We start from the raw sequence: 11515 nt of genomic DNA, 5'->3' as shown, positions 1-11515 counted from the left end.
ACTGATTTTAAAGGTTACTGAACTCTTGAAATGATTTGGATATACAGTTCAAACAACACAAGATTGGCCCCTCTGTATTAATCGTGGCCCCTCTTGTGCCCCCCAGTTGAAAAAATCCTAGAATCGCCCCTGTATATACGTACAGTATAAAAATTTCTCATACGCTACAGAAACCGATCGCACCTTAAAGAACTACATTTCCCATGATGCAGTGTGACTAGTGCAGAGTTCAGGGGTCAAAGTGAAGGAAAACGCGTGTCGCTGCTACTCGAATGTAGCGGAAATAGAAATATGCAGCAAAGTTTTTCCTAAGTTTCGCGCCCACCCTTTTTAAACTCATCCTCATCCCAAACATGAACTCAAATATTACAGACGCCTCGCAGGACGAGCTGATCAAATTAATATATCACCATTTAAAGGACAACGGCTACAAGAAAGCAGCCAACGTGCTGAGAAAGCACGCGCCCCAGGTGCAGATATGTAACGTTATATTCATGTGTGTTCGAGAGAAAGTATGCTTGTAGATCAAGAAATTGTATTATTCCATGCTTTTTAAAATGTCAAGAGAATTCAAAATAAAGCATTTCAACGCTTGCATTAGTGTAGTCTAACCTTATCTGATGCATTTACCAATACAAACTTATTTGGTGTTTATCACTCCAAAGCACACTGAAATCACTGCTTATCAGTGACAAAATTAACGTTACAAGATGTCTATAATCCATAATACATTAGTTAAAGCTGTATTCATACCTCTGTAGTTGGCAATAACTGCATGCATGCGTTAAATATGACTTGAGTGGAAGAAACAAGCATGTTTTTAAACTCGTGCATGTAACTTAGTGCTAATGAACTTTGTCCTGTGGTTACTGATATTAGTGCACGGATAAAACTGTGTGCACCAGTTCACAGTGCTTTATTTGTTCTATTAAAGTTGATGTCAGACGAGCTCTGTATTGCCTGAATGCACGTAATGCTTGTATTAAATATGGCCTTAAATTACAGGTTGAAACTGAAGAAGTGAAAGCATCCTTGAGCGACATCTTTAAGAAGTGGGGAAGGTAAGACGGTGCATGTGTGTCTCGTGTTGTAGGCTTCAAAGAAATGGTTTCAAACTAATTTCTCATTTTTCTTCCTTTTAACAATGTGACCCGTTCAGCTCAGATGATGGAGATGGTATGTACATCAGAGACTTTACTAAATATTATTTATCACAGCCCCCTCTGCTGGTAAACGAGTAGTTCATTTCAGTGTTTATATTGTGTTATGTGTGTTTGAGCAGTGTTTTTCTGACATTTGTCTGGAGCTTCCATGAGTCTGACAACCTAGTTTGTGTACCAATTTACTCATCCAAGATGTTTCTTCATGGAAACAGATTTGGCGTTACATCACTTGCTCACCAATGAATTCCCTGCGGTGAATGGGTGCCGTCAGAATGAGTCCAAACAGCTGATAAAACATCACAATAATCCACAAGACTCCAGTCCGTCAATTTATGTGAAATGTAAAGCTGCTTTATAAGAATCAAATCCATTATTGAGATGTTTTTGACTTCCAACCATCGCCTCTGTCTAAAATGCATGTCGTCTGTCCATATTATGGCTTTCTCCAGTGAAAAAGTAATCTTTCCTGAATCAGGAGAGAAATATGCTCAGATCAAGTACTTTTGACAGTTAAAACTGTTTAAAACTGTTCTAAACAAATATGTAGGGAATTTTTGCTGTGAGGAAAACAGGAAATTTACTTTTTTTTTTTAAATGGAGGAAGCACTGTTAGGTATGATGGATTCATATTTTTGCTAGAAGTGACGGTTTGAGGTTAAAAACATCTTGATGGATTTGTAAAGTTGTAAAGACATTTAATGACGTAATGCTACATTTCACCAAATCTGTTCTGATGAAGAATCAAACTCATCTACATCTTGGATCGCCTGAGGTTGAATACATTTTAATTTCTGGTAGAAATCTTCTTTTAAATAGGAAGAATTTGAAGCTTTATTTTAGACATTTGTAGTAGAGTTGTGATCAAGCTGAACTATGATACTAACCCTCAGTTTCTTTAAGTTTTTATATTTTTGGTTGTTTGTTTTGTGTATGGAAAGTAGTGGATCCAAAAAAGTCTGCGAGCAGCAAGACGACTTCAGGATTGGCCAAAAAATCAACGGTATTTGATTTAAAACTGACCAAAATATTTGATATTTATGAATATATGAATATATCACCTGACATATTCATGACTTACTCCACTCCACAGAAACAGAAGAAAAAAGAAACCGTGACAAAACCGAGGGAAAGAAAAAAGTCGGTGCCTCCTTTGGCAGGGAACGATTCTGATTCAGACTCGAGTTTAGATGTGGAGAAGTGGAGGAAAATGGTTTCTCAGTTATCAGGTGAGATTTACATGAGATTAATACAGAAACATGAACTGTGATTATTGAAGTTTGTCTGTTGTAACCAGATGCTGATCGAGTGAAGATGGATGTTCTCTCGATCTTGGAAGACCCTCCGGTCTCATCTGCAAAGTCTTCAGCAAAGGGAAGGACGACAAAGAAGCCGGCGAGAGCTAAAAAAGAGGCAAACCCAGCCAAGAAGGGAAAGACCAGTACACCAGCAAAGAAATCGACTTCCAAACCTGACGACATTCCCCTAACAACTGACACATCTGAGACTCCTTCAAAAAAGTCAAAAGACAAAGACTCTGTAGCTCTTTCTGAATCTCATGAAGTTAAGACACCATCCAAAAAGGCTGGGAATAAGACAAATAGTATTATCTCAGGTCTTGATGTGGTTAAGACCCCTAAAAAAACAAAGGCTAAAGCCACAAACTTATCTGATACACCAGAAGCACACCATGAAATGAATGGACTCTTAAAAACTAGCAAAACAGCCTCTCCGCTGACCAGGACTAAAGAGGTTGGTGTAACAGATTCAGAAGCCAATACGACTCCTAAAAGAGTTCACTTTAAAAAAGATAATGGTTTTTCAGAGCAAGCTGAGACCAGTGTTTGCAAAGATATTGATACCTCAGAAACCAGCAGCATTGAAAATCCGTCAAAAAAGGCTAAAAAGAAGAAAAGCCAATCTGAAAGCAGTAATGTTGAAACTGACAATAGTCCCTTAAATATGAAAGCTGCTAGCAAGCTGCTAGAAACTGACGCTACGATGGACGCTAGCTCTGACCAATCAGAGACGCCATCAAAAAAAGTGAAAAACAAGAAGCCCGTTCCCGATGAGACTCCTTCAAAGAAGGTTAAAGCTAAGAAAACCCAAGGCCCTTCTGAGATTGACCAAGAAACGACATCGGAGAAACCTGATGCTTCTCTAGAATTCTCTTCATCTAAAAAGAACAAACTTAAGGCAAGTAAAAGCCATTCAGAAACCGTTGAGCCTGAAACGCCATCAAAAAAAGCTAAAGCCAAGAAAGTTAAAAGCACCGAAGACCCTGCCGAGGAGGAAACGACCGGTAAGAAACCCAAAACAGCCGCATCGGATGCTGATCTCCCGCGGTCTGACTCCACAAACAGCTCTTCGACGAAAAGAAGAAGCAAGGCTGCTGATGCTGTGGAGATCCAGAATGACGCTCCTTCAGAAACACCCTTAAAAAGTAGTAAATCTCAAGCGAAGACTGTAGATGGTGATGGTCTGGGAAATGAGGAAACCTGTAGTCAGGATCTAAAAACTCCTTCCAAAAAAAGAAAACACAAAAGGGAAGAAGCGTGTGATGTCCCAGCACCGGAGGAGGCCACGCCTGAGCCCAAGAAGACCAAGAAAGACAAAGAGAAGAAGAAAAGCAAGGAGAGTGAAAACACAGATGTTCTTCAACCACCAGCAGCAGCAGAAGAAGAAGAAGAAGCATCCGTTCCTGTAGAAACGAGTCAGAAGAAAAAGAGTGAGTCATTAAATACATGTATATCCTGGCTTGTGGCTTTATTTTACTGCTTCTTTCAGTTTTTGTTTGCTTGTGTTCCCTGGCACATTGAAATGACGTACAGAGAAGAAGAAAAAGAAGGAGAGAGATGAAGAAACCGAGGAGATGATCCCTGATGATCCTCCTGTATCTGCTCCAGATGAGGAGGAGGTCGTGCACAGAAAGGTAGAGTTTGTGAATGAATTGCATGATTGAAACTGCACAGTTTCTAAAAGAAAGTTTGCAGGTTTTGCTCTTTTGAAAAGTCTTGGAGATCGGTCTTAAGTGAAGTGTTACTACAATGGCTCATTATGTTTCTTAAATGGTATTTACTTGGTCTTAAAAAGTCTTTGTCTTTATAAAACCCGATGGAAACCTTTATAATAATAATAATTATAATAATACAACTGATTTAGATGAATTGTTCTGTAAGTAATTTACTTGCATTGCTCTTTTATTGTCCAGAAAAAGAAGTCTTCAAAAGAGAAACGGCTCAGTAGTGATGAAACTCATGGAGTCAACAGCACATAACAACAGACTTCAGTTCACAATCTCGGCTGAAATCAGTATTTAACCTGAATGCATGCTCCGTCCTTATTGTATGGATCATGTTTGTTCATATGTATGTAAGTCAGTGTTTTTATGTTTTGTATTTTTATGGGAAGGTACGTTTTGAGAAATATTTAGTATTGTTGTTTTTTTTATTATTGTCTTTTTCTATTTTTGATAACTGGATTTCCTGTGATTAAGATGAATTTTATGCCTTTTGTATTCTTTTAAAAACTTTTTTTTTTTTATAAATCAAGAGATCCAAGGGAAAAAAAACATTGTTTTATTTTCATTTTGGTCATATGATAGGTATTCTTAAATTTTTAATTAAAAGAGTAAAATGGCTTAAGATCAAATATTTAATTCTATAAATGTGTTCAAATGTATGCACATTAAGAAAAAAAAAGTCACGTTGTATATGTCATTTTTGATTCAAAATAGACATCAGATGGTTGAAATTACAACGGCCTCCTCTCATTCTTCACACAGAAATGCACGTCAGATATAAATACATATGTTGGCATATTTCCTAGAATTAAAACAAAATATACATTTGGGTGAAAAATATGTTGCATTTATTTTAGAAATTGCCAATTAATCAGAAAAGATAAAAAGTAACAGCCACTGACCATTATTTCTTGCTTGATTTGCTACAGACTGTACCAGAGACATGCATTTAAATTCAGTCATTTTTTTCTTCATTTTCACAGAAGATACTGTAATTTGTGAAATACTTTAATGATGCCTTTTAGATTGAAATAAAAGAAAACATCCCAAATACACATTTTAGTGCTTATTTTATTACACTATTTCCATCTTCAGGATGTTATACCAAACTTTAAGTATATGTTACTCATTTACTGCGTCATAAATCTACACCATCATTGACATACACCAAACTTTGTAGGGCAATCTGTTTACATCATATATCACTCACTCTAAATAAAATTTTATTTCTAAAAACATGTTAAACTACATAAAAAAACTAAAATCTGTCTACAAAATGACAATATTCAATATTACGATATCTGTTCTGGAAATTTATGCAAATCAATGGATATTTAATTGTGAAATGCCTCTTTTTATATATATCTAACATTGACGTACTGTATTATAAAACGATTCACAATGTGTTTTATTGTACTGGGATTATGAAAGTGACGTGACATTCAGCCAAGTATGGTGACCCATACTCAGAATTTGTGCTCTGCATTTAACCCATCCGAAGTGCACACACAGAGAGCAGTGAACACACACACACTCCACTGCAAGCCCAGCACTGCAATGGAGACATCCCTGGTCGACATTCACAGAAAATGACTTGAAAGGATGAAAGGGGAAGTCGTGGCCTAATGGTTAGAGAGTTGGACTCCCAATTGAAGGGTTGTGAGTTTGAGTCTTGGGCCGGCAGGGGGAGTGCATGTAGAGTTCTCTCTCCACTTTCAATACCATGACTTAGGTGCCCTTGAGCAAGGCATCAAACCCCCAACTGCTCCCTGGGCTCTGCAGCATGGCTGGCCACTGCTCCAGGTGTGTGTTCGTTCACTGCTCTGTGTGTGTGTGCACTTCGGATGGGTTAAATGCAGAGCACAAATTCTGAGTATGGGTCACCATACTTGGCAGATTGTCACGTCACTTTTCACTGTGAACACACACCCGGAGCAGTGGGCAGCCATTTATGCTGCGGCACCCGGCAATTCCTGACTCGAACTCACAACCTTTCGATTGGGAGTCCGACTCTCTAACCATTAGGTCACAACTCTCCTGTTATTAACTGTATTAAATAAGGTAATATATATTATTTAACATTTTATGAAACCTGTGGTGTCTTACCTTAATAAACAGAAGTGTTAAAGTAGATTAACACTAAATAGATGATAAATGTTTTTCAAGACAGAAAAAAAAGAATCACAAACCGACGAGGATGGGATTCGAACCCACGCGTGCAGAGCACAATGGATTAGCAGTCCATCGCCTTAACCACTCGGCCACCTCGTCGCGGCACCGCAACGTCGACTGGAACATCTTAAGGTTGAGGACACAATAGAACGTAATTCTGTTTAATTCTATAAAAACAGCACTGTATTGCTACCGTTACGTCTGTATACTTATACATTGGCACTGAATAATTATAAAGTAACATTATCTCTGTGTATGTGTAAGCGTTATGTCCACCAGGTGGCGGTGTTGCCTTATTCCTTATAGACGATGCCTGCTGTAGGATGTTCAAGTCTTCTTTTTTTGGCAGAAGAGTTCTGAAAGCATGTTTCCTCATTACACAAGAGAAAACTGACAGCGGAAGCCTGACTTCAGACAAGATCCCAATTGAAAGAGGTCATATGATGCGATTTCAATGTTTCCTTTCTCTTTTGGAGTGTTACAAGCTCTTTGTACATAAATAAGATCTGTAAAGTTGCAAAGACTTAAGTCTCAAATCCAAAGAGATATTCTTTATCAAAGTTAAGACTCTGCCATACCCCCCTAAAACAACTCATTCAAACACAACCCACATGTCTATGTAACTATGTGTAATGCCACCCGAATGTTCACGCAGAGAAAGGCGGTGTGGTTTCAGTAACCAGTTAGTGTTGAGGCAGTCAGTTGGCCAATCAGAGCAGACTGTGCTTGTCGGAAGGAGGGATTTTGTAGAAAACGACGTGTTTGAGAGAGGTGGGAATAAATACCTACAATACACCATAAAAAAAAAAAAAATCCCATAAAAAAAAAACAGTAAAACTCCTGCAGCTGGGGTGCCGGAAAAATACCGTTAAATAACGGGCACATTAAGTGAGGTAATTTTCCATAATTCAAAAATACATTTTTTTTTGCTGTAATTATACATGAGATTTTCTGTATTTTCTTCAGCTTTTAATGTTTGAAAAGATGTTTTACATAAATATTGTGGAAAGTTAAGAAAAAAAAAACATTAAATTATCATACAGTTTGAACACTGAGAACACTGAGCTTTAATTCAAATAATCAGCCGTAAGTGCGAAAATGTGTTTTAATAATTTACTGACCGATCTGCAAGAATATACCAATAGTTTGTTCAGGACTGCAATTTACTAATATTTTTTGTCCAAAACTGCAACAATATACCAGTATAAAGATTATAGCACAACTGCAACAATATTCCAATAATTTGTCCATAACTGCAATAGTATAGAAAACATTATTACAAACGATCATAACTGCAACAATATTCCAATTAAAAAATAAGTTCAAAAGTTTAAATTAGATCACAACTGCAACAACATACCAATTCAGTTTGTTCATAACTGAACATAACATAACAGTTAGATCATAACTGCAACATATTATATATATATATATATATATATATATATATATATATATATATATATATATATATATATATATATAATATAACTGAAACAACACACAATAAAATAATTGTTCAAAACTGCAACAATTCATCTCGAAAACAGATGATGCATGAAAAAAAAATTTCAACCATGAAAGCAAATAATCAGCAAGTATTTTAAGTCTGAGACACTGTCAAGAATTTCTGCTAGGCAATATAGGAAGATCTGACACTCAAAGTTTTACTCCATCCTTTCATAGTCCGCAATCTTGTTAATCAGTGAAAGAACATTTGGACTGACTGATGATTTCTTTCTGGATGTGGTCTTCTCCACTTTCGATCCCTTCTCGGGTTTCATCTTAAAAAGGCATCTGTTGAATAAAAAAAAAAAACTTTAGTAATAAAACATGGACTGTAACATATGCTGTGAATATATAGAAAATAAAAGCAAACAATAAGATCTTGTAAAGGGCATGTTTGTGGTGGATGTTGTGAAGAAGTATGTGAGAGGTAGTTGTGTGTGAGACAGACTGAGAAGGTTGTGAATGTAAGAGAGTGTGTTGTGTGAGGATAAGAGTGTGAGGATGCATGTAGGGCTGCACGATTAATCACATGCGGTTGTCAGATGTGTTTGCAGATGAATCCCATTCGATTATGAACAGGATACTGGGTAGCTTGTCAGTAAACTACAGCTCTGTGTATTAAATGTTGCTCGATTTGAAAACAGGTGATGGATATTTACTACTAGGGCAGTCACTTTTGTGAAAAAATAATTTTCGATTTTTAAGACATAAGTGTTCATTTTCCAAGTCAAAAAAAAAACGTTTTTCCTTTTTCAATGTCAAATAACGGACGAACGTAAAAAAAAGCGCTGGAAAGGCACAAGTCAGCAATATTTCTTATTTATTGGCATGAAGTTTCGTGCAGAACAGCAACAAAAGTGCAACATTCTCTAAAAAAATATATATGCAGAGGGGACGGCTGCCATCCCTTATAAACAAAAATATATTGCAGTATATCGGAAAATATCATGTAATATATTAGGCATCTATTATATATTTATTTTTTCCAATATATTGCAATATATTGAAAGCAGCAATCGTTTGTATATTTTGCAATATATTATATAATATATGTATCATCAATATATTATTAAATGTATTCAAATATATAAAATATTAGAAAATAAAAAGGGAAAATAATATATTACAATATATCAAAATATATTTTAAGAAATATATTGGAAAATATATTTTCCTTTCGTAAGGGATAACAAAAGAAAAACATCACTGCAGGCCTCAACCTTGCTGCATTTATGATTTAGGCAATTCAAAAATCTTCAAAATTATTTTAAATAATGATTAAATCCATTTCAAACAACTGTTCAAAAGAATTAAACTTTAAATGGACTTGAGAACAGGCCATGTGTGTTTTTGCATAAGGAAATGCACCAAAAGGCTAGGCCCATTACAAATTTTTTGGACAGGAAAACAAGTCAATCAACATTTTGGGGTGCAGAGCAGAGCTTTTTTATGTCCAGCTGTTGAGAAGACGCGCTCCGACCGCACTGATGTCCCAGGACACTCAGGTAGGCCACAGCTGCGCAAGGTGGGGGTATTATTGCCAATTTTCCACCACAAAGCCGATCGCTGTCAGCTTGCAATGGTCCTTTTCAAAACTCAGAATCTCCTGTAATTAGATGCGTGAATGAGGCGAATTCACGTCTACCGCGCCGCGAGACCTCCAGACGCGCATAAACGCGTCTTTACATTGACTTAACATTGAAATCATTCGCGCCAGACACTATTGGCGTTTGGTGTGAACGCACAGAGGTCGCTTTCAAATTTCGAATTTTCAAATTGCTTTTTTTTTTCTGTCTAGCTTTCGCAACACATACTGCACTTTCGGAATTCTTTATTTTCTTTTTCTGCTTGTTTGTGAGTTTTGTTACATCTATTTTTTTATGGTTTAATTATTTTAAAATTAATAGTGTGCATATTTGGTTAAAATCGATTCCATATTTTCATTTTCGAAACTATTTTTGGTTGGTTTGATCGAGTGTGCAATCGATTTTCGAACCAAAAGTGACAGCCCTATTTACTACTAATCACAGGACCGGCTTTACTGACGAGACAGCGCGTGTGATTAATCATGTCGCCCTAGAAGCGTGTGTGGGGATGCGCGTGAGAGTGTGTTAGTGTGTGTGAGAGTGTGTGTGAGGATGCATGTGTGACTGTCTATGTGAGAGTGTTTGGATGTTTGTATCAGGATGTGTGTGTGAGAGTGTTTGTGTTTGTGAGAGAATGTGTATGTGAGAGTGTGTGAGTGTACGGATGCATTTGAAAGAGTATGTGAAAGTGCTTAACTGTGTGTGTGAAGATGCGTGTGAGAGAGTGTGTGTGTGAGAGAGTGTGTGTGAGGATACATGTGTAACTGTCTATGTTAAAGTGTGTGGATGTTTATATAAGAATGTGTGTGTGTGAGGATGCGTGCGTGAGAATGTGTGTGTGTGTGGGTGTGTGTGTGACTGTATGTGTGTGAGAGTGTGTGTGTTAGAATGAGTGTATGTAAGGATGCGTAAGTCAGTGTGTGTTGAATAGGTGTAAGTGACTGTGTGTGAGAACCCGCGTGTGATACGTGTGAGAGTGAGTGTATGTTTTTACCTTTGCACAATCTCTTGCGTTTCTCCTTGGTTTCCTGGGTATGAAATGTTCAAGCAGTAGTATGAAGCAAACATCAGCTTCAGAGCGTCGCAGAGGATGGTGATGTGGCCGTTAACTATGACTTGGTCAACAGAAAACAAAGTTCTCTGCGGTCAAAGGGGGAACTTCCTGTTGTCATGCATAAGAAAAAGAAGAGATCAGTTCGTCCCCTTGGAATTATAAGGTTCTATCTGACATTATTGTCAAAACTGAGTTATTCACATATTCTTATTCAGTGACAATGTATTTACATTATGTGATGTTTTATTTTAAGTTGTGTACATTTTGGGATTTTTTATTGAAAAAACAAGACGGTTCTATCTACAGAAGTCTATGGAACACAAAAACTTTAAAGCTCAATATCTCAAAACTACTCAGAACGCAGATAGAACCTTATAATTCCAAGGGGACGAGTTACACTGTGAGAAACTAATTTTCCTTTAAATATATTCAAACATACCATACACAATTATGTTTCTGACAGCTAGTAACTTGACATGAAAAGGTCCCTGCCTGTGACACAGAAGATAACTGGCAATGATGACGGTCAACATGACTTTTAAATGCATCGTAATTTCTGAACCGTAAGTGCAAACTGCCAGCCACAATCTAATAGATTATTTCTGTGTAGCCCTTGATGCTGTGAATTGTGAGTTTTCAAAGAAACACCACCACTATTACAAGTGTAATATATGACGATCTTTGCATTGTGCAACTCACCCTTTCATGTTGACCTTGGTTTAAGCCGCTCACTAAACCTATCTGTAAGGAGAAAAAAAAGCATGTAAATGTGAAATTTTAGGAAATCTACAAAAATAAAAAGAAATATATTGATAAATGTATTATATCTATAGTTCTGAACCTTATCTGTGTCACTTGTTCATCCCTATCAGTGAGTCTATCAATAATCCCTATAAGCTTCAATAGCAGTGCTTTAATTATAGAACGGTGATTAAAACTGTCATGAAACAGAAGTTGTGAAACTTTTTTCCCTAGGCGTAGATTACAAGATTACAAGGTTATATGAATTCTC

General features: G+C 36.8%; 1 protein-coding gene and 1 non-coding gene across 3 annotated transcripts; one reads left to right on the top strand and one right to left on the bottom strand.

Moving 5' to 3' along the window:
• The first annotated feature begins 233 nt into the window (after nucleotides 1–233).
• Nucleotides 234–5225, top strand: LOC113113614 (lisH domain-containing protein C1711.05-like). Of its 2 annotated transcripts, none has more exons than XM_026279921.1 (8): nucleotides 234–470; nucleotides 1006–1061; nucleotides 1160–1176; nucleotides 2105–2163; nucleotides 2254–2389; nucleotides 2458–3888; nucleotides 3992–4092; nucleotides 4372–5225. In XM_026279921.1, the coding sequence occupies exons 1-8, from the start codon at nucleotides 354–356 to the stop codon at nucleotides 4435–4437; spliced, it is 1983 nt and encodes a 660-aa protein (XP_026135706.1). In that variant the 5' UTR covers nucleotides 234–353; the 3' UTR covers nucleotides 4438–5225. The 2 variants fall into 2 exon arrangements, with proteins under 2 accessions (XP_026135706.1, XP_026135704.1); XM_026279919.1 differs by having other exon boundaries at nucleotides 2102–2163.
• Nucleotides 5226–6371: 1146 nt separating this feature from the next.
• On the bottom strand, nucleotides 6372–6453 carry trnas-gcu (transfer RNA serine (anticodon GCU)). Its single transcript has one exon. It is a non-coding gene; the product is annotated as a tRNA-Ser (tRNA).
• Between the last annotated feature and the right edge of the window lie 5062 nt (nucleotides 6454–11515).

The sequence above is a fragment of the Carassius auratus genome, chromosome 14, assembly GCF_003368295.1.
Source record: "Carassius auratus strain Wakin chromosome 14, ASM336829v1, whole genome shotgun sequence".
Lineage (NCBI taxonomy): Eukaryota > Metazoa > Chordata > Actinopteri > Cypriniformes > Cyprinidae > Carassius > Carassius auratus.
This window is presented reverse-complemented; position numbering and strand designations above follow the sequence as displayed.

What these genes read in the sequence shown, in the direction of transcription:
- LOC113113614 (XM_026279919.1), top strand. Translation starts at nt 354, where the DNA reads ATGAACTCAAATATTACAGACGCCTCGCAGGACGAGCTGATCAAATTA. An exon ending in TGAGAAAGCACGCGCCCCAG is followed by an intron (nt 471 to 1,005) that starts GTGCAGATATGT and finishes CTTAAATTACAG; the next exon opens with GTTGAAACTGAAGAAGTGAA. An exon ending in AGGAGGTCGTGCACAGAAAG is followed by an intron (nt 4,093 to 4,371) that starts GTAGAGTTTGTG and finishes TTTATTGTCCAG; the next exon opens with AAAAAGAAGTCTTCAAAAGA.